The sequence below is a fragment of the Euleptes europaea genome, chromosome 6 (assembly GCF_029931775.1).
Source record: "Euleptes europaea isolate rEulEur1 chromosome 6, rEulEur1.hap1, whole genome shotgun sequence".
Classification (NCBI taxonomy): Eukaryota; Metazoa; Chordata; class Lepidosauria; order Squamata; family Sphaerodactylidae; genus Euleptes; species Euleptes europaea.
This window is the reverse complement of record NC_079317.1, coordinates 7499624-7525555: the sequence shown is the minus strand read 5'-3', so window position 1 is coordinate 7525555 and position 25932 is coordinate 7499624. Positions and strand designations below refer to the sequence as shown.

The 25932-nt window shown below is 47.2% G+C and overlaps 1 protein-coding gene across 1 annotated transcript in view; it reads right to left on the bottom strand.

Annotated features, from left to right (window-relative positions):
• The window catches only part of EXOC5 (exocyst complex component 5), a 53666-nt gene that overhangs the window by 9619 nt on the left and 18115 nt on the right, over window positions 1-25932 (bottom strand). The window contains exons 5-16 of the mRNA XM_056850693.1: window positions 21536-21600; window positions 19755-19783; window positions 19534-19643; window positions 18491-18535; window positions 16914-17054; window positions 15990-16072; window positions 13491-13700; window positions 10979-11126; window positions 9553-9661; window positions 4444-4564; window positions 3517-3603; window positions 1737-1845 (exon numbers count right to left, since the gene is read on the bottom strand). Of these exons, the coding sequence (XP_056706671.1) occupies window positions 1737-1845; window positions 3517-3603; window positions 4444-4564; window positions 9553-9661; window positions 10979-11126; window positions 13491-13700; window positions 15990-16072; window positions 16914-17054; window positions 18491-18535; window positions 19534-19643; window positions 19755-19783; window positions 21536-21600 (1257 nt within the window). The remainder of the gene's footprint in view (window positions 1-1736; window positions 1846-3516; window positions 3604-4443; window positions 4565-9552; window positions 9662-10978; window positions 11127-13490; window positions 13701-15989; window positions 16073-16913; window positions 17055-18490; window positions 18536-19533; window positions 19644-19754; window positions 19784-21535; window positions 21601-25932) is intronic.

The window sequence follows — 25932 nt, the reverse complement described above, 5'->3', positions numbered from 1 at the left end:
AACGAATTATAGTTTAATGTGATGTTTAATTAAGAAGTAGAACAACAGGCTGTTTTTATTTACTGTCACAACACTTCGCCGGAAGTCCAATGGTGAAGGGCACTTTGGTGGGTGGTAGGTTATGACGCATTATAGACCACTGGTTTTCTTTTTAAAGAATAGATAGCAACCATTAATGTACTAGTTTAGGTCTTGTACTTTTTTTTCTTTTCTCTTTGGTTATGTTTGTATTATTTTGTTTTTTATTTCATTATTTGTATTATATGCATATATTATATTTTTTTGTTTTTTTGTTTTTTGTTTTGTATTCTTTATTAAAAATTCAATAAAAAAAGAAAAAAAAAGAAATGTGAATTTTTAAAAGAAATGGTGGCTCTGATCCTCTATCACACAGCTCTTTATCACTGTGTAAACAGCAACTCCCCCCTCCCCAGCTGCAGTGGTCTTTGCCCTCTGAAATCAAACCCCATGGGTCAGTGGACCCCCATGCATACCGGGGGGGAGCTGCACTGATGTGGTGGAACTGCGAAAAATGCCCTCCCTCTTTTGCATGAGCAGAAGTGCCTTTCGTGAGCAGGAAAGGGGTCAGGATCCACCCCTGCAGCCCTACAGAAGGCACAAGGGCCATTTACGCAGGGCTGTTTCCCTTGCGGTCACCCCCACTGACTGCTCCAGTGCTTCCTTGATTATGCATGCCTTTCCCAACCGTCAGGGGTCGCCTCGCTCTCCCCGCGCATTTCCACACGTTTTGCCCGTGTTTTCCAGCGTGGTGTAGTGGTTAAGAATGGTGGTTTGGAATGGTGGACTCTGATCTGGAGAACCGGGTTTGATTCCCCACTCCTCCACATGAGCGTTGGAAGCTAATCTGGTGAACTGGATTTGTTTCCCCCACCCCTCCACATGAAGCCAGCTGGGTAACCTTGGGCTAGTCACAGCTCTCTCAGCCTCACCTACCTCACAGGGGGTCTGTTGTGGGGAGGGGAAGGGAAGGTGACTGTGAGCCGGTTTGATTCTTCCTTAAGTGGGAGAGAAAGTCGGCATATAAAAACCAACTCTTCTTCTTCTTTCAGATTCTCGCTAAAAAAGCATCCAGAAAACGCGGGCAAAATGTGCGGAAACGCACAGGGAGGGCAAGGCGAACCCCTGATGGTCGGGAAAGGCATGCATAATCAAAACGAAGCACCATAGTAGTTGGTGGGGTGACCATGAGGGAAACTGCCCCGCATAAATGGCCAAGGACTCTCAGGAGTGGAAGCGTTTTCACTCCTGCTCTTCGCACCTGGTACATACACCACAGTCAGGCCGGGGCAGGTTAATTAGGAGGGCAGAGAGGGGCTCGCCTATCTGTACCATATGTTAAGTCACAGTCTTACATGATGCGGGGCCTGGGAAGCAGAGGATTCTGCCCTACTGCAAGAGGGACGAGCCGAAGCGCCGGCAGGTCTCGCCCTGCTCTGCGATTCCATTTTTATCACTCTTATCTAGCACACCAGGACATCCTCGACTGAAAATGCTGAGTGTTTAGGAGCTACTCCTTCGCACCCAGGCCGAGTTCGCACAATGGAAGTGCATCAGAATTCCTCGAAGAGACTCGACTGTGAAAGAGAGGTGCGCGTGGGATAAAGGCGCGTGCACGCACCAAGCGGAGTCAGCTGCCCGCCGGGAAGAATGTTCAGCAGCACGGCAATTACCGGCCACGCTGGTCGGTGCTGACAAATCTATATATAGCTACTCACATTAGTGTACTGAATCATAACGTTGTTCTCGTCTTCAGGTTTGAAGTCTGTCTTCTTTTGTTCCACGGCCAAGATGTGTTTCATCTGTCCAATCATGCAGTTCAGCGTCCTTCAAAAATTAAACATACCAGGTGGCTGTTTTAAAAGGGAGCACTTTAAAGCCCCTACCAGGCGCTGTCCAACATGATCCCTCAGGAAAGAGACCGTTAACTTCTAGGGAGGCGTGGGCCCAGAACTTTCTCCCGGGAGCTTTCAGAACTGACAGGATGAGCAGAGTAAAGCACAGGGATTATTTCTATCCTTAAAAATTGGACTGTAAGCTAAAATCCCTATGCAGGGGAGAGCAGATCTCTGTTCAGACCTGTTCACATTATCCACCGCCAATTTTCCACCCCCCCGAAAGGAGATCTGGTAGGTGTTTTCCTCTCTGGGTAATGTGTCCTTTTCTTTCAGCCAGAAAAGACATAAAATGTATCACTGCTTGTTGAATGGATGCCCTTTTTTAACAGTGCATTGATTGCATTCCCACCTCCACCCCCACGGTGTCCATATCAGGGCACAAAAGGCAGAATCAACCGGGCAGGATCCGAAGGGGATCTTCTGCTGACATAATGGCACTTACTATTTATTTATTTATTTAAAGCATTTATTAGCTGCCTTTCTCCCTTGCAGAACTCCAGGTGGCTGACAATATCAATAAAACGACTATAGAAAACACACACACAAATAAAACAATTATAAAAGCACATAAACAGACACAATTAAAAAAAAACCTCCAATTAGGGCTGCTAATAAATAAAAACTAAATTGGTAAATTGCGAGCCTAAATTAAACAGTCTCCAGCTGCCTCCTTAAGGTCAAGAGCAAAGCAGCCAGGCGCAGCTCCCTGTGGAGGATGTTCCGTAATTGCGGGGCTGTCACCAAAAAGGCCCTCCCTCGTGTGCCCACCAGATGAGCTCCTTATTATAGGTTAACAACCCGAGTGCTGGGGGGGGTCTTTTCTCTTGCTCTTCCCCTCCCCCCCCCCGCCGGCACCATCCATTCTCACTTCATTCCTCAGCAAAGGGAGGGGCTCAGTGATAGAGCATCTGCTTTGCATGCAGAAGGTCGCAGGTTCAATCCCTGGCATCTCCAGTTAAAGGGACTAGGCAGGTAGGTGATGTGAAAGACTTCCTCTGCCTGAGACCCTGGAGAGCCGCTGCCGGTCTGAGCAAACAATACTGACTTTGATGGACCAAGAATCTGATTCAGTATAAGGCAGCTTCATGTGTTCATGGACCTGGGGATCCTCCAGAGTTATAGCCCTGGCGCCCACCTCAGAGAGCCTCCCTTCGGTGCTCTGCCTGACACAGCAGCAGCGTGGGAAGCAGACGGGGAAGGAGAGGCTGTGGTTCAGGGGTAGAGCATCTGCTTGGCATGCAGAAGGTCCCAGGTTCAATCCCTGGCACCTCCAGTGAAAGAGACTAGGCAGGTAGGTGATGTGAAAGACCTCTGCTTGAGACCCCGGAGAGCAGTTGCCAGTCTGAGTAGACAATACTGACTGTGATGGACCAAGGGTCTGATTCAGTATAAGGCAGTTTCATGTGTTCATCCCTGTGTGCTGTTCATAAGGGTCTGCTGACCCCCAGGGGCAGAATTTCAGGGGGCTCAGAGGGCTTTAGCCAGGGGTGTGAAGTCTGTCCTACAATCTCTGTTGTACTCGCAGTGCTTTAGATCCGACCCAACACACCGAATGAATACATAAACAGAAATGTTTAAATAACTCCCCATTTTCACTTGCCTATCGATGCCCATGTCCAGCTTCACCTCCATTTGTTCTGTAATGTCCTTTTTCTTCTGAAGGCACTCCGAGAGCTTCGGAGAGGAGCTGGAAGAAACCAAAGGAGGGGAAGGGATGACGTGCAGCATGCGTGGGATGGTTTTTGTGGATACCGCCTACCAAGCAGGAGAACCTGAGAGGACTGTCCTACTCCTCTTCCCATGGTGATATGATAACCATCTTCCAGTACTTGAAGGGTTGTCATACAGAGGATGGTGTCGAGTTGTTTTCTGTTGCCCCAGAAGGAGCAAGGAATCAAACCCGGAGCGAGGAATCAAACCTGATCCAGAGCGGGGAATCAAACCTGGTTCTCCAGATTAGAGTCCGCCTCTCATGTGGAGGAGTGAGAAATCAAACCCGGTTCTCCAGATTACAGTCTGCTGCTCATGTGGGGGAGTGGGGAATCAAACCCGGTTCTCCAGATTACAGTCCGCTGCTCATGTGGAGGAGTGGGGAATCAAACCCAGTTCTCCAGAGCAGAGTCTGCTGCTCATGTGGAGGAGTGCAGAATCAAACCCGGTTCTCCAGATTACAGTCCACTGCTCATATGTAGGAGTGGGGAATCAAACCTGGTTCTTCAGATCAGTCCACCGCTCATGTGGAGGAGTGGGGAATCAAACCCAGTCCTCCAGAGTAGAGTCAACCGCTCTTAACCACTACACCACACTGGCTCTGAAGATAGATGAGCACCAGGCAGGAAGGCCAGACTTTTTTACTAACTGAACCCAAGAGGTTTCCTGACATCACTATGCAAGACCCAGTTGGTTACTTGCTCTCTTCCTTTTACGCAGCCGCGCTCGGTGCCAATTCCATCACATACGCCGATCCGCAAGCGAGAAAGCAAACCCCGTGTGGATTCTCGGCTCAAAGACCCAAGGGACAACCTACCTGACTAATGGCATCAGGTGATCATTGAACTGCTTGTCAAAGAGATGGAAAATGGTATTGGCTTGGTTGACCACATCCAGGAAATAAAGGTTCGCATTCCTGGAGTCTGGCGAAGGAATACCTGAAAGCAGGTGAACAATGACAAATTTGAATGGAGCTAAGAACACAATCCACTGAAAAAACATCAGGAATCCTGGATGCCAACAGCCTCTGTGGCCAGCTATCAAAAGGCATTGCTTTTAAGCTGCACACAAGGCAGGAATTATGATTAGCACAGCTTCATGAGTTGTTTCCATTACCCAGTGGCACTTACAAGTTACCGAGGAGAGCTACAGAATCAACCAGCAGCAAATGCTGTGATGACTCTTATTTAAACAAATAATTCTATGTCCAGCACTCAATGAACGCAGCTTATATTGAACGCATGAAATTGCCTTTATAGTTAAACTGTGGAACTCCTGTAACGATACCCTTCTATACCACCTGTAATATGGACACCCTTGGACTCTCGTGTCTGTACATTGGGACTGTTGCTGAATGGCAGGGGAGGCATGGAGAGCGACAGCACCACACTCCAAGACACAGGAGCACCTCAGACACCCCACCGGACATCGCTAAACGGAGCCAGCAGGAAACTGCGAATGGCACACAGCACCTGGACCCACAGAAGGGAAAGGGACCTGAACATCTTGGATCTGAATGCAGAGGAGACCAGAGAACTCCAAAATCTGCTCCTGAGCCTCCTTGCCAGAGACTCGCCCCTGGAACAGCTGCCTTCCTGGACACCTTTGCATAACCAAAGAAACGGCCAGCATATCAAAATCTGCCTAACGACCTTGGACTCTGAACAATGACAGCTCCCTTCCTCACTTTGCATTCCTTCTCTGGGATAGTCTGACTACATGCTAATCCCATTTTCCCATTCTCTCCTTCCCCTTCTCCTCCTCCTAACTCCTGGCCAGCTGTCAATATCGCAATCAATCGATACTTGACAGCCATCAATCCTTTTTACCCATAATCTTTCACCACTCGTGAAGCAATCTTTCCTTTGTGCCCCACTGCTCACATGCCCTGTGAGTCAGTCTGCCCCAGGGGCAGAATTTGACAATAAAACAGAGAGCCCTGGCACATGTCAGGGGCTTCTCATTTTGGATCCAGAACACAAGATGTGAGTCCGACACCTGGCGTGTAGTCCTTTTTCCCTTTCCCTCGTGCAGCTGCTATTCTGGAAACTCGTTCTGCAGGAAAGGTGACTATGAACCACTTGGGTATCTCAAAACCTTTACTTTCTTAGCTCTGTGTGTGTTGGGAATTAATTGTGTGTGTGTGTGTGTGTGCGTGTGTTGTTACCCTATTTGATTACTTTTAATAAAACCCGTAAAATTCATAAAAACCTCCTCATTATTGGGTTGCTCTCCATCTGTCTGCTCACCTAGGAGCAGAATTGGTTTAGAAAGATCCCCACGCCAGCCTCTTGCAAAGCTCTATTTAGTCTCCAGCTAATTTCCCCAAATAAAGGAGACCCTCTGTGCTTGGGGTAACACTCCCTGCCCCAGGATGTGGAGGTGGCTGCCAACTTGGAAGGCTTTAATATGGGAGTGGACATGTTCATGGAGGAGGGCTGTCTGTGGCTACTAGTTAAAGTGGATACTAGTCATGATGCACACCTATTCTCTCCAGGATCAGAGGAGCATGCCGAATATATTAGGCGCTGTGGAACACAGGCAGGATAATGCTGCTGCAGTTGTCTTGTTTGTGGGCTTCCTAGAGGCACCTGGTTGGCCACTGTGTGAACAGACTGCTGGACTTGATGTGCCTTGGTCTGATCCAGCATGGCTTTTCTTATTTTCTTATGCCTTATACTGCATTAGACCCTTGGTCCATCAAGGTCCGTACTGCCTACTCAGACTGGCAGATGCTCTCCAGGGTCTCAGGCAGAGGTCTTTCACATCACCAACTGCCTGCTCCTTTTTTAACTGAAGATGCCAGGGATTGAACAGCAAACCACCTCTGAATGTCTTTTGCCTTAAAAACCCCATGGTTCTGGGGTAAACACAAGTCAGCTGCGACTTGACGACACACTTTTCCTGTTGGTCTTCCTTGGCAAGCACAGAGCCAGGAGGAAGGGTATACCCTTCGCAGGGCTCTTGTCCCAGGACATTCTTCAGCACTAATTAACAAAAATGTGGCTGAATGGTGATTTCTTTTCTCCGCAGGGCTATTCCCACTGTGTTGATGTTTATATAAAAAAGTGCCAAGAGGTAAGCCTTTGGTTAATTTTTAAAAAAATCAGATTTAGAAAAAATCTGTCGATAAGTCACTGGTATTTGTATTGCCTCACCTAAGCGTGAAGCCACCTTCTGGCATAAGAAGAACCAGTGTGGTGTAGTGGTTAAGAGCGGTGGTTTGGGGCAGTGGACCCTGATCTGGAGAACTGGGTTTGATACCCCAGTCCTACACACGAAGCCAGCTGGGTGACCTTGGGCTAGTCACAGTCTCTTAGAGCTCTCTCAGCCCCACCTACCTCACAGGGTGTCTGTTGTGGGGAGGGGAAGGGAAGGAGATTGTAAGCCGGTTTGATTCTTCCTAAAGTGGTGGAGAAAGTCGGCATATAAAAACCAACTCTTCTCCTTCTTCTAAGGAGCCATCCGCAAACAGCGCAGGCTCAGAGCTGCTTCTGTTGAAGGAGCCTCCATAGGCCGGAGGAAGGCTTGAGACTCAAGAGCAAGAGGAGAGCCCTGCTGAGTCAGAACCAGTGGTCCATCTAGTCCTGCATCCCATCTCACGCAGTGGCCGGCCAGTTCCTCTGGAAGGCTAACAACAGGGCGTAGTGGCCAAGGCCTTCACTAGAACATATGAAGAGCCCTGCTGGATCAGACTCATAGTCCATCTTGTCCAGCATCCTGATTCACACAGTAGCTGACCAGTTTCTCTGGAAGGCCAACAACAGGACATAGAGGCCAAGGCCTTCATAAGACCATCAGAAGAGCCCTGCTGGACCAGACCAGTGGTCCATCTAGTCCAGCATCTCACACAGTGGCCAACCAGTTCCTCTGGAGGGCCAGCAACAGGACATAGACGCTGAGGCCTTCTCCAGCTGTGGGCTCCTGGGATTGGTATTCAGAGGTTGACTGCCTCTGAACATAGAGGTTCCCTTTAGTCCCCGTGGCTGGTAGCCACTGATGAAGCAGACCGTCTCCTTCATCAGTGGAGTGGTGGGCTGCAAGTAGAGTTGCCAGTTTCTGGCAACTTGCGGGAGGGGTGCGCAGTGCTATGGGAGAAAATTGAATATAAACTGCAACCTCATGTACTTACTAGAGGTTCTTGCTGGAAATGAAAAAGGGTGGCTCTAGGAATTGCTGCGAAACAATGGTTTTACAGTTCCTAGCGCGACCCTTTGTCACTTCGGGTAAGTCTCCAATGCTGCGTTACTTTCCCCCGGCCACCACTCCAAGGGGTGGCGGGCAACGTGGCCTGGGGTTGCGGGATCTCCCATTCTCGCTGGGGGGATTGGCCGCCCGAGCAGCGGGCTGTTATTTTACAACCATGGATGTTTTAATGGTCGAAACTTTCCTTCCTAATGTCTCAGAGAGCCTACCTAAGAAGTGATATCTTTGAAGACACGGCCGTTCTCTGCCAGACCGTGAACAAGCAAGTCGGAGATATATTTAGCAGTCCCGAGACTGTAATGGCCAAACTTATCCAGAGTATCTTTGAAGTAAGACTTCAGGTGACTTGCAAGAATTTCGTTATCTTTCGGGGGAAGTGTGATGGAAGTTCATTGGACCAGGAGCCTTTTTAAATAGGACATGTCATGCTGAGTAAACAAACGTGATGCTTTCATTTTTGCATCAAAGCTTTTTTTGGGTTGTTGTTTTTTGCCAACCTAACTTCTCAAATGTTAGGGTCAAACTACAGATGATGGCGGCATACCCGTATATTTAAGTTGGTTCTGATGATGTGTAAAACATGTGGGTGCGCTGCTAGATTTGAATCCAGTAGCACCTTAGAGAGCCACAAGATTTTCGGGGTATAAGTTTTCGACCAAGGGAGCTTTGACTCTCAAAAGGGGAGGGGCTGTGGCTCAGTGGTAGAGCATCTGATTGGCATGCAGAAGGTCCCAGGTTCGATCCCCAGCATCTCCAGTTAAAAGAACCAGGCGTTAGGTGATGTGAAAGACCTCTTCCTGAGACCCCGGAAAGCCGTTGCCAGTCTGAGTAGTCAATACTGACTTTGATGGACCAAGGGTCTGATTCAGCATAAAGCAGCGGTCACCTCTGAACGTCTTTTGCCTTGAAAACCCCATGGTTCTGGGGTAAACACAACTCAGCTGCGACTTGACAACACACATTTATTATGCCCTGACCTGGATGGCCCAGGCTAGCCCGATCTCATCAGATCTCAGAAGCTAAGCAGGGTTGGCCCTGGTTAGTACTTGAATGGGAGACCACCCAGGAAGTCCAGGGTTGCTAGGCCGAGGCAGGCAATGGCAAACCGTCTGTTCGCCTCTGCCCTGACCTGGATGGGCCAGGCTAGCCCGATCTCATCAGATCTCAGAAGCTAAGCAGGTCGGCCCTGGTTAGTACTTGGATGGGAGACCACCAAGTCCAGGGTTGCTAAGCGGAGGCAGGCAATGGCAGACCACCTCTGTTTGCCTCTGCCCTGACCTGGATAGCCCATGCTAGTCCAGTTTCATCAGATCTGGGAAGCTAAGTAGGGCTGGCCCTGGTTAGTACTTAGATGGGAGACCACCAAGGAAGTCCTAGGGGTTCTACACAGAGGCAGGCAATGGCAAACCTCCTCTGAATGTCTCTTGTCTTGAAAACCCTATGGGGTTTCCATAGTCAGCTGCAACCTGATGGCACTTTCCTCCTGTCCTGCCCTGGATTGCCCAGGTTAGCCCAATCTCATCAGATCTCAAAAGCTAAGCAGGGTCGGCCCTGGTTAGTCCTTGGATGGGAGACCACCAAGGAGGTCCAGGGTCGCTGTATCCGGGCAGGGAGTGGCATACCTCCTCTGAACGTCTCTTGCCTTGAAAACCCTATGGGGTCACTCTAAGTGAGCTGCGACTTGACAGCACTTTGCACACACATACAGTAGGAAGCTCACCAGCCAGCCCGGTTTCCAAAGCATAATCAATGTGCTCGATGCATAAGAACTCCACAAGCAACGAGAAAATTCTGAAGGCATTCTTCGGCAAATCTGAAGGATCAGAGAGCTGGGGGTGGGGGAGAGAAGAAGAGCAGGCGTTAGCACTTCTCTGGCACTATGAAGAACGGCACGCAAGCGATTTCAAACAGACCACCCTGTGAGGTTCCAATTGAGCCAAAACCATTTTTGGAGGCAGAGCTGCAGGGATCCTTGCTAATGTTCTGAGAACGCTAGCCTTCATTTCGTGCAAAGTCACCAGGCCTCACAGTCGCAAAGAAATGCTTGGGGGCATGGGGACTTCAGACTCTGCTTATCCCAGAGCCCCACGCAGCTATGCATCTCTCTCACCCAACTATTTCCCACATCTAACATCCATACCGCTCTCTCTCCACCATCAGCGCTATTTCCCTCTCAACTACATTTCAAGCAGCTTCAGGAAACACAACCAGAAGCCAGTGCAGGCAGGACCACTTAAACAGGGAGATGCTCTTTGGGAAGCTGGCCTTATACTGAATCAAACCCTTGGACCATCAAGGTCAGTATTGTCAACTCAGACTGGCAGCAGCTCTCCAGGGTCTCAGGCAAGGGTCTTTCACATCACCTACTGCCTGGTCCTTTTATGTGGAGATGCCGAGGATTGAACCTGGGACCTTCTGCATACAAAGCAGATTATCTACTACTGAGCTGCTGAGGTCTTTCACATCACCTACTGCCTGCTCCTTTTTAAAAGGAGCTGCCCAAGTCTGAACTGGGGATCTTCTGCGTGCCAAGCAGAGGCTCTTCCACTGAGCCATGGCCCCTCCTTTAAAAATAAACACACTTGACCACACATGAACCTGCCTTATACCTTGGCCCATCAAAGCCAGTCTTGTCAACTCAGACTGGCACTGGATCTCCAGAGTCTCAGGCAGGGGTCTTTACTGTCACCTACTGCCTGGTCCTTTCAATTGGAGATGCCAGGGATTGAACCTAGGACCTTCTGCATTCCGAGCAGATGCTCTACCACTGAGCTAGGGCATTTCCTCCATGCCTATATTTCCTAGCGAGAGAGAGAGGGGGGGCTGAGGGTACCCTAGAGCAGGGGTGATGAACTTAATTGTTACAAGGGCCGGATATGACATAAATGTCACTTGGTCGGGCCGGGCCATACCTCGCCAGCCCAGATAGAGATTGGGGTGAGGGTGGCTGCTCTCAAGAAGTCCAATTCAGCCCCCCGGCCTTATGTTTGACACCCCTGCCCTAGAGAGTCTATACACAATATTACCGTCTTGGGGCTGCCATGTATATTATTTGGATCCCCCCCCCCCAAAAAAGCACATCCTACCCTTGCTTAGATTTATACTCTTAATGGAGAAAAGGGAATTTATGGTGTGCACACACATACCCTGTGGCACCTTTCAAAAGCCTGTTTAGTTTCTTGCAAGAGATTAACCACAACTTCCTGGGACAGGAAGGTTTCACCATGGGTGTCGATGCTCGGGCCCAAAGGCAGGTTGGTCCGCTGCCGGATTCTCTCTTTGAGGTCCTGAATACTGAAAAGGAATAAAGGAGAAGGAAAAATCTGCCCAGAGTCAAGTCTTAATATGGTTATTCTTCAAGGCAATAGGAAGGACACTGCAGCAATTTTACATGTTGACTCACAGCAACCTGTAATATCTGTATCTTGAGAAACATTAACGCATTCCTTGTCTCTCACGCACACCACACCTCCAAAACAAGCTAACAAAAAAGCCTCACTGAGAAGTGAGAGTCCCCAAGTTGTGTGCGTGTTTGCGTTAGGTGCTGTTAAGTCACTTTTAACTTATGGCGACCCTATGAACTAATGAACAATGGACAATGAAGAAAGCTGATAGGAAGAAAGTAGATTCCTTTGAAATGTGGTGTTGGAGGAGAGTGTTACAGATACCCTGGACCGCCAAAAAAAGAAAAAACAAATCAGTGGGTTTTAGATCAAATCAAGCCTGAACTGACCCTAGAGGCTAAAATGACTAATCTGAGGCTGTCGTACTTCGGACATATTATGAGAAGACAAGAGTCACTGGAAAAGACAATCATGCTTGGAAAAGTTGAAGGCAGCAGGAAAAGAGGAAGACCCAACAAGAGATGGATTGACTATAAAAAAAGCCACGGCCCTCAATTTGCAAGATCTGAACAAGGCTGCTAAGGATAGGGCACTTTGGAGGACACTGATGCATAGGGTCGCCATGAGTCGGAAACGACTTGATGGCACTTTACACACACACATGAACTAATGACCTCCAAAACATCCTATCGTTGAGAACTGCGCTCAGGTCTTGCAGACTGAAGGCCGCGGCTTCCTTGATCGAGTCACTCCATCTCTGATGGGTCTTCCTCTTTTCCTGCTGCCTTCAACTTTTCCCTAGCATTCCTGTTTTTTCTGGTAAGTCTTGTCTAGGCCTTGAGGCTGTTTTGCCCCTGGGTTCCATCATGATCTGCAAGACTGACCAAGAACACTCTCCTAGGGTGGGGATAGACAACTGATTTTAGGAGGCTTGAAGGCAACGTAGGATTGTGCACGTATCAATTTTTGCGTGTCCTTTTATCACTGCTGGCACAACAAGGTTTGTGTAAGGCTTTCAAAAAAGAATAAGCCAGTTCCAATTCAAAAACAGAGCCTGTATGCAAATAAGCATTTAGGTGTAATTTGCTTATAACTTGGAAAGAAGGCGGCTGAGGGGAGACATGATAGAGGTCTATAACATTATTCATGGTTTGGAGAGAGTGGACAGGGAGAAGTTTTTCTCCCTCTCCTATAATACTAGAACACGGGGTCATCTGCTAAAACTGGAGGGTGATTCAAAACAGATAAAAGGAAGTATTTTTTCACACAACGCATAGTTAAATTGTGGAACTCCCTGCCCCAGGATGTGGTGATGGCTGCCAGCTTGGAGGGCTTTAAGAGGGGAGTGGACATATTCATGGAGGAGAGGGGTATTCATGGCTATTAGTTAGAATGGATACTAGTCATGCTGCATACCTATTCTCTCTAGTATCAGAGGAGCATGCCTATTATTTTGGGTGCGGTGGAACACAGGCAGACAATGCTGCGCTCGTCTTGTTTGTGGCTTCCTGGAGGTACCTGGTTGGCCACTGTGTGAACAGACTGCTGGACTTGATGGGCCTTGGTCTGATCCAGCAGGGCCTTTCTTATGTTCTTATAACTTTCAGCTTCTTCAAAGCGGCTGTTAGGTAATAAACTACGGATAGAGTAACCGCCTTATGAATGTCATGAGAACAAATAGAAAAGTGTGAAATCAATGGAGTAAATAAGAGAAGATCTTATAGAATATAAATCACAACCAAATAAAAAATGGGTAAGTGTTGCTATCTTTGCCTTTCCACAAGGGCATACTCTCTGTTCGATTGGGCTATCTAGGAATCTGCCAAATAATTCATTGAGGGGAAAGGCATTGTGTCTGGCCAAGTAGAAAAGTCTTCAAAAGGTTGGAATGGTTAAGAATTCTAGATAGTCTGGTAGCACTGGAAAAGATGGGGTACTCTATCCCCAGAAAGATATTCCCTTTTGGCATCACCACATAGTTCAAGATGGTCCCTACAATCCAAATCTGTAAGTATCTGTTTCATTGAAAGAATAAGTAAACTAGCCACTTGGAACATGTTAACACCTGTTCTACAGCGTATGCGTTGGTTGCCTATTTGTTTTCAGGTTCAATTCAAGGTTCTGGTCCTTGCCTATAAAGCCCTTCATGACCTGGGATGCTCGACTAGATGGACCACCACTGGTCTGATCCAGCAGGGCTCTCCTTATGCTCTTATCCCTTTCTAATTAAAGACCCATCCATGTAGATCTGAGGATACAGCCATCCGCTCATGATACAAATTGAGTAGATAAAAAGACCTGAACCCAAACTCACCCTCCACTTCCGATGGCTCTCTTGTGGTGGTTTTTCGAATCATAGTAGCGCTGCAATATCACAGAGCTCCTGCTTCTCAAATAACCAATTTCCACCTCGACATAATTCTCCAGGTAGGAAACGAAGATGGATTTGATAAGCTTAGACAAGAAAGTCTGCTTATCAGTGCCCAAGTTAAATTCCATCAATTTGCTGGAAAGATTAGTCGTCCTTTATGTCAAGGGGGGGGGGAGAGAGAAGGAGGGAGAGAGAGAGAGAATGAAGACGTGCATTTCTATTCAGGGAAAACAGGTACCATGGCTCGGATCTTGCAGAGCCCCTGCCTAAGGGCGAAGCTTCCCCCACAACACAAGGAGCATTTCCCTGATGAGGAGGACTCTTCTGCCAGCACAGGATCCTCCTGAATCAGGGAAGAGGCAGAAGAAAGGGCCACCTTTAGCGCAACCGACCGACAGGAGCAAAACCGACCAGTCTGCAAAGTTCGCTCGGGGAATACCTGCAGCGGCTCTTCCCGCATGGGGTTTGTAAGGTAAACTGTGTTGCAGAGTCACAACCGACTCATGAAGTTCCATCTCATAGGGTGTCCAAGGCAAGAGGGGTTTGCCATTGCCTTCCTCCACACAGCCAACGCCGTCTTCCTTGCTGGTCTCACATCCAAGCACCAACCCTACTTAGCCTCCCAGCTCTGACGATATTGAACACATGCAGCCGCCTTTTACTGAACCAGACCCTCGGTCCATTAAAGTCAGTATTGTCTACTTAGACCGGCGGCAGCTCTCCAGGGTCTCAGGCAGAGGTCTTTCACATCACCTACTTGTCTAGTCCCTTTAACTGGGGATGCCGGGGATTGAACCTGGGATCTTCTGCATGCCAAGCAGATGCTCTACCACTGAGCCACAGCCCCTCTCCACCAAAAAAGAGATAAGCAGAAGGGGTTTGCCATTGCCTTCTTCCACAAAGCAAGCGCCGTCTTCCTTGCTGGTCTCACATCCAAGCACCAACCCCACTTAGCTTCCCAGCTCTGATGACACTGGGCTAGCCTGGGCTATTGGGGCTGCTTCTTGGCTGGAAAATGAACCTCTCGCACCGGGCACGTGGCACCTTTTTGTTTTGTTTTGTTACAACTGCTGCTCCAGCCCAATTGTTCACAGTATTTCAAGAACAGGAGTTCTCTATCTGGGGCAGACTTGGATGGCCCTGGCTAGCCTGATCTCGTCAGATATCAGAAACTAGGCAGGGCCGGCCCTGATCAGTTCTTGGATGGGAGACCTCCAAGGAAGTCCAGGGTTGCTATGCAGAGGCAGGCAAGGGCAAACCACCTGTTACTGTCTTGCCTTGAAAACCTTATTGGGTTGCCATAAGTCGGCCATGACTTGATGGCACTTTACACACACACACGTCCGTTTTACTTATCACATTGGCATCCTGCCTTCCTTGAACTCCAGGCAGTAAACTGAGAGTCTCCAGGTCTCCCATCAGGGCAGCGTCCAGAACCAGGCATGCTTCAACTCAGCAAGGGGTCTCCATCACCCCCCTTCCATTCATACCCTGGGACCATTTACCTTCATTTTTTACTTGCCTGCATGACTGAGGACACCCGAATAACAGCCACTGCAGGGACGCCCCTCCTCTACAATTAAAGCCTGTTCTCTTGCTGGGGGGGGGGGCTGGTACTTAAAACAATGCTGAGCAGACCTATATTCCACACATTGCTCTGCACCCTCCAATAAAAGGCACCTCACTGGGTCTTGTTCGCTGCATTTCTTTAAATACTGCCCCATTTGGCTATTTCATAGAATCAAAGAGTTGGAAGGGGCCATACCGGCCATCTAGTCCAATCCCCTGCTCAATGCAGGATCAACCTAGAGCATCCCTGACAAGTGCTTGTCCAGCCTCTGCTTAAAGACTGCCAGTGAGGGGGAGCTCACCCCCACCAGGTGGCTGATTCCACAGTCCAACAACTCTTACTGTAAAAAACCTTTTCCTCATATCCAGCCAGTACCTTACCTCCCACAATTTAAACCCATTCTAGTGAATCCTATCCTCTGCTGCCAACAGGAACAGCTCCCTGCCCTCCTCTAAGTGACAGCCTTACAAATACTTAAAGAGAGCAATCATGTTCCCCCTCAACCTCCTCTTCTCCAAATTGAACATTCCCAACTCCCTCAGCCTTTCCTCATAGGGCTTGGTCTCCAGGCCCCTGATCATCCTTGTTGCTCTCCTCTGCACCCACTCCGTTCTGTCCACATCCTTTCAGAAGGCAGCAGAGGTGCCCGATCTTTCCCTTTTCGATGTTCTGGCTAACTTAAATGTTCCTCTGTGCATGTTTTACTTTCTACCCCAAAAAGCCCAGGGTTCCAAAGGGGGAAGTATAAATGGGCAGAAGAATCTGCAAAGGACTGCGGAAGGACCAGGCCCAAACCAAAGAAGAAGACGGGGCCTGAGAGATTATAAGGCCCTTCTAACTGCTTTTTCCCAAGAAGAAGCTGTGGCACTCACCTTGTATAAAGGTCATAGAGGGTCTGAAGATATTGCTCTGCGTCCGATTTTTTATGTTCTTCCAACTGGTCTTTTATATAGCTCTGTGGAGCAAAATCCCAGTCTGAATCAGTCAAAATTTCCACTTATTTATCAAGAAATGGACATCTGGTACACACTTGTAAGCATTTCATCCAGTTTGGGGGAAGATCCTTTTCTAGTTTCATCCAGCTGACCCACAGTTTAAATTCCTCAACTCTGGTTTGGCATGATGTCTGAATTAAGATATTGCAAGACGGCCTTTGGCTACTGAACTGATAACTGACATATAAAGATTTCATGTTGAAAATTAGCACCTTAGAGACCAACACAATGTTTGGGGCATAAACACACATGAACACATGAAACTGCCTTATACTGAATCAGACCCTTGGTCCATCAAAGTCAGTATTGACTACTCAGACTGGCAACGACTCTCCGGGGTCTCAGGAAGAGGTCTTTCACATCACCTAACGCCTGGTTCTTTTAACTGGAGATGCTGGGGATCGAACCTGGGACCTTATGCATGCAAAGCAGACGCTCTACCACTGAGCCACAGCCCCTCCCCTTTTGAGAGTCAAAGCTCCCTTGGTCGAAAGCTTATACCCCGAAAATCTTGTGGCTCTCTAAGGTGCTACTGGACTCGAATCTAGCAGCGCACCTACATGTTTTACACATCATCAGAACCAACTTAAATATATGGGTTTGCCGCCATCATCTGTAGTTTGACCCTAACATTTGAGAAGTTAGGTTGGCAAAAAACAACAACCCAAAAAAAGCTTTGATGCAAAAATGAAAGCATCACGTTTGTTTACTCAGCATGACATGTCCTATTTAAAAAGGCTCCTGGTCCAATGAACTTCCATCACACTTCCCCCGAAAGATAACGAAATTCTTGCAAGTCACCTGAAGTCTGACTTCAAAGATACTCTGGATAAGTTTGGCCATTACAGTCTCGGGACTACTAAATATATCTCCGACTTGCTTGTTCACGGTCTGGCAGAGAACGGCCGTGTCTTCAAAGATATCACTCCTCAGGTAGGCTCCCTGAGACATTAGGAAGGAAAGTTTCGACCATTAAAACATCCATGGTTGTAAAAGAACGGCCCGCTGCTCAGGCGGCCAATCCCCCCAGCGAGAATGGGGGATCCCGCAACCCCAGGCCACGTTGCCCGCCACCCCTTGGAGTGGTGGCCGGGGGAAAGTAACGCAGCATTGGGGACTTACCCGAAGTGACAAAGGGTCGCACTAGGAACTGTAAAACCATTGTTTTGCAGCAATTCCTAGAGCCACCCTTTTTCATTTCCAGCAAGAACTTCTAGTAAGTACATGAGGTTGCAGTTTATTTTTAATTTTTCCCATAGCACTGCGCAACCCTCCCCCAAGTTGCCAGGAACTGGCAACGCTACTAGCTGCCCACCACTCCACTGATGAAGGAGACGGTCTACTTCATCAGTGGCTACCAGCCATGGGGACTAAAGGGAACCTCTATGTTCAGAGGCAGTCAACCTCTGAATACCAGTCCCAGGAGCCCACAGCTGGAGAAGGCCTCAGCGTCTATGCCCTGTTGCTGGCCCTCCAGAGGAACTGGTTGGCCACTGTGTGAGATGCTGGACTAGATGGACCACTGGTCTGGTCCAGCAGGGCTCTTCTGATGGTCTTATGAAGGCTTCGGCCTCTATGCCTTGTTGGCTGGCCCTCCAGACTAAATGGATGGCCGCTGTGAATCAGGATGCCGGAGAAGATGGACTATGGTTCTGATCCAGCAGGGCTCTTCATATGTTCTAATGAAGGCCTTGGCCTCTGTGTCCTGTTGTTAGCCTTCCAGAGGAACTGGTCGGCCACTGTGTGAGACAGGATGCTGGACAAGATGGACTATGGGTCTGATCCAGCAGGGCCCTTCTGATGTTCTAATGAAGGCCTTGGCCACTACGCCCTGTTGTTAGCCTTCCAGAGGAACTGGTCGACCACTGTGTGAGATGGGATGCAGGACTAGATGGACCACTGGTTCTGACTCAGCAGGGCTCTCCTCTTGCTCTTGAGTCTCAAGCCTTCCTCCAGCCTATGGAGGCTCCTTCAACAGAAGCAGCTCTGAGCCTGCGCTGTTTGCGGATGGCTCCTTAGAAGAAGGAGAAGAGTTGGTTTTTATATGCTGACTTTCTCCACCACTTTAGGAAGAATCAAACCGGCTTACAATCTCCTTCCCTTCCCCTCCCCACAACAGACACCCTGTGAGGTAGATGGAGCTGAGAGAGCTCGAAGAGAGCTGTGACTAGCCCAAGGTCTCCCAGCTGGGGGAATCAAACCCAGTTCTCCAAATCAGAGTCCACCACCCCAAACCACCGCTCTTAACCACTACACCACGCTGGTTCTTCTTAGGCCAGAAGGTGGCTTCACGCTTAGGTGAGGCAATACAAATACCAGTGACTTATCGACACATTTTTTCTAAATCTGATTTTTTTAAAAATTAACCAAAGGCTTACCTCTTGGCACTGTTTTATATACACATCAACACAGTGGGAATAGCCCTGCGGAGAAAAGAAATCACCATTCAGCCACATTTTTGTTAATTAGTGCTGAAGAATTTTGTTAATTAGTCCTGGGACAAGAGCCCTGCGGAGGGTACACCCTTCCTCCTGGCTCTGTGCTTGCCAAGGAAGCTCACCAGGAAAAGAAAGGAGACAGATTGGGCAGACCATCAATGTGCCCCCGTAAGGTGGTTCCTATACTTTTGCCCAAAGGCTTAGTCAAGATACAGCCTGACTACCAGGACAAAATTAATATTTTTCCCCAGGCAATAGAATTTTTTTTCCTGTGAAGTCACAGCTGATTTATTGCAAGCCTGAAGGGTTTTCGAGGCAAGAGATGTTCGGAGGTAGAATCATAGAGTTGGAAGGGACAACCAGGGTCATCTAGTCCAACCCCCTGCACAATGCAGGAAATTCATAACTACCTCCCCCCCGCACACCCCCAGTGACCCCTGCTCCATGCCCAGAAGATGGCCAAGATGCCCTCCCTTTTATCAACTGCTTAAGGTCATAGAATCAGAATTGCTGACAGTTGGCCATCTAGCCTCTTCTTAAAAACCTCCAGGGAAGGAGAGCTCATCACCTCCCGCCTCTTCCACTGAGGAACCGCTCTGTTAGGTAGTTTGCCATTGCCTGCCTCCGCGTCACAACCCTGGTATTCCTTGGAGGTCTCCCATCCAAATATTTGCCAGGGTTGAGGCTGAGAGTGTAGGACTGGCCCAACGTCACCCCACAAGTTTCCATAGCAGAGTAGGGATTCGAACCTGGGTTTCCCAGATCCTGGTCCAACACCTTAACCACTACACCATGCCGGCTCACTCAAACAACAGATTACATTAGTGTAAATGCTGGAAAAACACCTTGTGGGACTATTCATAATGGCTGTATGGGTCTATGGAAAACAGCAGCGTCTGCAAAACCCTACCCTTGGGCTAAGAACATTACCATTATCTACAGGCTGAAAAGCCTCGTCTCAGTCGGTTTAAAATCTCTCTTACCTTAAAGTGAAGCAAGACCGCAGCGACTTCTCTCATCCTGGAGATCTGCCCCCTTCGCTGAGCGTTCGTAAACTCCTGGATCAGTTGGCACTCGAGATCGTGATACTTACCTATCGGTGTGCGATGGGGAGGGGGAGAAAAATAGACCCAGTGAGGCAAGGAGAAGCAGGGATGCTTCCAAAGAGCTCCAACAGAGTACAGGCAGCAGAGAGGCAACTTACTTGCGATTTTGGATTTCACTTCAGAAAACCTGTTGACAAACCACAATTAACAATTAAGATGTGCACCTTAAAAAGAATGGTTAATGTGAGATTTCAACTCCCTTTGCCGAGGGCCATTCCACATATTATATATTTAAAAAAAAAAAAAAAGAGCTTTTCTGCATCCCATAAAATTTCAATTAAAAAATAAAATAAAAAAGGTAGAGATGATCGCCAAAAAAATAATAAAAACCCCAGAGCTGACCCAGCTTAGCTTCTGAGAACTGACGAGATCCGTCTGGCATGGGCCCATTCAGCTCAGGGCTAATTTGGAGGGCCTGGGTTCAATTCCCCACTCAACCATTAAGTTAATTGGTTTGCACTGGACCAGTCCTTCGCTCCTGGCCTAACCTACACCTCAGGATAATTGCGACGAAAAATAGAGGAAGGGAGAGTCAATCAATGAACATGTACTACAATCAAGAGATCAGTCAACATCAGTTTAAGAGCACAATTTACATACAAATATAAAATTAATATACAGAAATAAAAATTCATAACCTTATTGTGCTGTAAGTAATTATACATAAAAGTTATTAAAACATTTGGAATATCTGCTTTCTTATAGATAAGGTCTCGGCGCAGAATTTGGCAGGAGGAGGAAGAGTGGGGAGGTGGAGGAGGATGAAGAGTTGGTTTTTATATGCCAACTTTCTCCACCTCTTAAGGAAGAATCAAACCGGCTTACAATCATCTTCCCTTTCCCCTCCCAACAACAGACACCCTGTGAGGTAGGTGGGGCTGAGAGAGCTGTGACTAGCCCAAGATCACCCAGCTGGCTTCGTGTGTAGGCGTGGGGAAACAAATCCAGTTCACCAGATTAGCCTCCGCCGCTCCTGTGGAGGAGTGGGGGAATCAAACCCAGTTCTCCAGATTAGACTCCGCCGCTCCAAACCACCACTCTTAACCACTACACCACGCTGGTCTCACTGGAGTGGTCTGCAAGGAGGGGATATGTGCAAAATTTTCTAAGTCTTCATGGGAACTTAGATAGAATAGGGATGAGATATGTGGAATGGAAGTCCTTATAAAATGGACAATATTATTACACATGTTCCACTGTTTTGACTGCATTCAGTTGGCAGGAACACAGACATTGAGAATGGGGATATGCCAGCATCTCCCAGTAGCGATGAGGACACGGAGTTAAAACAGGCTAGGGTGAAAGCTCTATGATATTTGGAGAATAAGAAGGGAGAGCCAGCATGCATAGTGGTCAAGAGCAGCAGACTAATCTGGAGAACTGGGTTCGTTTCCCACCGTACATATGAAGCTTTTGGCCAGTCACAGATCTCTCCGAACTCTCTCAGACCCACCTACCTCACCAAGTGTCTGTTGTGGGGAGGGGGAGGCAACTGTAAGCCGCTTTGAGACTCCTCAAAAGTAGAGAAATCCGGGGTATAAAAACCAACTCTTCTTCTACTTCATATGCACTGCCCTGAGCTCCTCAGAAAGAGGGTGGGACGAAGAGAGCAAGGAAAGCTATTAAGTAAGGTTTGGCTCCTCCTGGCTGAACGAGTGAGAAGGCCTCCCTCCCGCCATGAACTGCCATTGCAAAGAGAACAGGAACGTTTCACTAAGGATAAGGAGGGCTATAAATCTAAAGTGATTTAAAACAAAACAAAAATGAACTTGACATGCACTGTGTCGTCATAATCCCCCTCCTTTTGCATCAAAATTCAATTAGAAGTCTCGGGTGAAAGGGGAAGAAATTGCAGAGGAAGTTACAGGATGCGCCTTACCTGTCGAAAGGTAATTCCTGGGCTATCAAGTGCAGCTTCTGGATAATGTCGGCTGCCTCTTCAATCTAGAATGCAAAAAAATAATAATTACAATTTACTGTTGGTGGTAATGCGGCAAAGTAAAAGGTTTTTGGAGACAACACCCCGGTATTCAGTCGTTTTGCATAGTTTCCTCAGTTCCAATTGTATCCACTAGAAAGGAGATGTGTATGCATGAAACATCTTCCCCGGAATTCACAGCGTAAATTCACAGCTTTAGTGTTGCATTTTGTTGTGCACTGATACTTTGGGATTGCATTACAAAATTGTTATTTAGGATCTTCTATATACTTGGTGGCCTCGTGGTGTGGTCAAAGACAACTGGTTGGAGAAATTAGCTGAATGTGCAGTGATGGCCAGACTGATGAACACTGTTAATAAAAGACCAATGGAAGAACTTTGAGAGAGGTGTAGTGTCCAGATCATGTGAAGTGCTGGTATCGCTTTACACTGCTCTGGTTAGACCTCAACTAGAGTACTGTGTTCAGTTTTGGGCAATGCAATTTAAGAAGGATGTAGACAAGCTGGAACGTGTCCAGAGGAGGGCAACAAAGATGGTGAGGGGTCTGGAGACCAAGTCCTATGAGGAAAGGTTGAAGGAACTGGGTATGATTAGCCTGAAGAGGAGAAGACTGAGAGGGGATACGATAACCATGTTCAAGTACTTGAAGGGCTGTCATAGAGAGGAGGGTGCCGAGTTCTTTTCTGTTGCCCCAGAAGGTCGGACCAGAATCAACAGGTTGAAATTAAATCAAAAGAGTTTCTGGCTAGAAATTAGGAAGAATTTTCTAACAGCTAGAGCGGTTCCTCAGTGGAACAGGCTTCCTCGGGAGGTGGTGAGCTCTCTTTCCCTGGAGGTTTTTAAGAAGAGGTTAGATGGCCATCTGTCAACAATGCTGATTCTATGACCTTAGGCAGATCATGAGAGGGAGAGTACCTTGGCCATCTTCTGGGCATGGAGTAGGGGTCACTGGGGGTGTGGGGGGAGGTAGTTATGAATTTCCTGCATTGTGCAGGGGGTTGGACTAGATGACCCTGGTGGTCCCTTCCAACTCTATGATTCTATGACATTATGAATATATGCCCAACTAACTGCTGTGAAACAAGCCTACAGAAGGGAAGTTTTTGTTATTATACCAAGATATTAAGTAGCTTAATAACCGTAGCTTATGAATGGTGGGAAGCAATGATTTGTTCTTTCGTGACGAATATTATATATGTACAATTAATTCTTTGCTACAATTTACAGTAGCTGATATAGTTCAAAGTATTAAAAATGAAGCATCATGAGGTTAATTTTGTATAAGATATGAGCTGAAAGGGAAGGGAAATGACTTTAGGGCAGGGGCTGCGGCTCAGTGGTAGAGCATCTGCTTGGCACCCAGATGATCCCTGGCGTCCCCAGTTGAAAGCACCAGGCAGGAGGTGATGGGAAATACTTCTACCTAAGACCTGGGAGCGCTGCTGCCAGCCTGTGTAAACAATACTGACCTGATGGACCAACGGGCTGATTCAGTATGAGGCAGCTTCACGGTCCTGTGTGTTCATCCATCTATCTGATGTTGAAGGTAAAAGTAAAAGGCTCAAGGATACTACTATAATTCTCCATTAAAAAAGAGGTTCTACCAGGGTCACATCTGGAGGGTTAGCACAAAATATATCCCTAAATTTGTTGGAAAGGAGAAACAAGAAAGGAGAAGTAGTAACTCCTTTGGCGTAGCTTTTCTTTTCTTTTTCGGGAGCCTGTATGAAGGAAATCTTAAACCAACCTCCAACCAAACTTCTAGCAGCAATGTCGATGGATGCATTGAAGACCTGCAAGATTCTAGGCCATGGTACAGAATGAGACAACCTAACCTGACAGGCAAATGACATGCTCTGCCGTTTCGCATTTGTGTTCTGCATTTCACGTGCAAGGGCGGCTGAACAGGTGTTTCTACCCCCGCGAGCAGACTTCCCTGCAACTTGCAAAACTGCTAGAATTGGGTTTTCGAACCTGAAAGAGATTAGGAGGTAATCAAACCCCTCCGGAATATACAGAGGCATTTGGACATTTGTTTTTGATAAAGAGACAGGGAGCGGCATACCACTTCTGAACATCTCTTGCCTAGAAAACCCTACGGGGTCGCCATAAGTCAGCTGTGACTTGATGGCACTTTACACACACACACACACACACACAAACACAGAGACCAAAGTGAAAAGTGATGAAAATCCTTGTTCATTTTTCACAAGGAAGCATACGAACATAAGAAAAGCCCTGCTCGATCAGACCAAGGCCCATCAAGTCTAGCAGTCTGTTCACACAGTGGCCAACCAGGGGCCTCCAGGAAGCCCACAAACAAGACAACTAAAGCAGCATTATCCTTCCCCACCTACCTCACAGGGTGTCTGTTGTGGGGAGGGGAAGGGAAGGTGATTGTAAGCCAGTTTGATTCTTCCATAAGTGGTAGAGAAAGTCAGCATATAAAAACCAATTATTCTTCATCTTGAGGAGGGCCATCACTGGTTTACTAAATAGTATTGACTAAGGCTGGTTGTTTTTATAATATCAGTTTTAAATGATGTTGGGGCCAAGGGAGAAAAATGGAGGATTTTTCTTGCCATGTTTTAGCATCGTCCCTTGTGTCATTTTTCATTTGTCGTAACCCAGAGGTGTCAAACATCTGGCCCCTTTAGAGCTCTTATCCGGCCTGCGAGCTGGCCACCCCCTTCAGTCTCGATCTGGGCCGGCAAGGAATGGCCTGGCCCGACCAAGTGACATTTATGTCATATCCAGCCCTTGTAACAATTGAGTTAGACACCCCTGTTGTAATCCATCCTGTAACTGGACCCTTTTTGGTTGGTAGAGTGGGACGGAAATAATTTTAATAAATATAGGCAGATGGAATGAGGGGGAGGAGAACAGAGCTCTACGGTGTCCAGCTGGGGTTCTCCATCTGTAGGCTGACCATGTCTTAGCTGTATTGTAAATGCAAAGGAATTTATAATATTGAGGAAGGAAGTCTGATTATATAATCTAAGATTAGAGCGGCCGGGACGTGGAAAAACAAGGATTAGGATGCAGAGCTAGATAAGGGGGGAAACAAACAAGGACATTGTTCAGGAGACAAGCACATATCAACTAATAGGTTAAGAAAGTGAAAACAGAAATGTGCTGAGAAACGGGCCAGGTCTAAAGGAAGAAAGCTAATAGTAATACACTAGAGAGATTTATTGATCACAAACTTTTCAAAGGAAAAAAGGAGTTCTGAAAAGAAATGAAAAGACTATCTGTAAATGTAAAAGGATGGAATAATCTGGTTAAGAGGATCATTTTTACACTGCTACAAATAAAGAGGACCGAGATAATGTCGCAGGAGACCCACATATGTGAGGTCTGAACATCTGTTAATAAATGAGAAGCTTGATGAAGTCTATCCAGAGTGTGATAATTCTAAGACAAAAGGAGGAACAATCCATGCTAAGGATGAGAATTATGAGACAGAGAAAATAAAAAAGGAACTCTTCAGGAGAATTTATCCTCTAAGCAGGAGACTATATGAATAAATTAACGGAATAACTCTGTGGTAATGTATCAGCTCTTAATGCTAACCAGGGGGTATTTTATAAGAATGCTTTTCACAAATTGCTGGAAGTAACTGAAGGAGAAATAATTTTGGCAAGGAGTTTTAAATAGAACTGATAGAATGAAACAGAAAAAATATGACAAGAATACTTCTTAAGAAAATTAGAACAATAACCGAAACTCACTAAGTGTTATCTGGAAGCAGTTAGACCTGGACAATATACTTGTTTTGTTTTATTTATTTAAACATTTCTACCCAACTTTACCCAGCAAAACCACTAAATTGGTTTACAATAAAATGCAAGATAAAATAAACACACACAAAAGGAAACTGACAGGAAAAAAAAACATTTTCTTTTGACCTCATGAATCATTTTCCATTACGGATCTTCTTTAAATTAACATCAGGATTGTGAAGAGACGAAGGAGGGAAATACAGAGGAAACCAAAACTCAACATTAAATGTTGATCATTACCCTACTTCAAGCAGTTTATTATCTGAAGAAGTGAGCTGTGACTTACGAAAGCTCATACCCTACCAGAAATTTTGATAGCCTTTAAGGTGCTACTGGACTCCTGCTCTTTTCTACTGATTTAATAAAGGCAGCCATGGCCCTTGAGAGCCAGCATGTATAGTGGTTAAGAGCAGCGGACTCTAATCCGGAGAACCGGGTACGATTCCCCACTGGTCCACATGAAGTCCTGCTGGGGGACCTTGGGCCACTCACAGTTCTCTCAGAACTCTCTCAGCCCACATGGAGGCAAGCAATGGCAAACTACCTCCGAACTG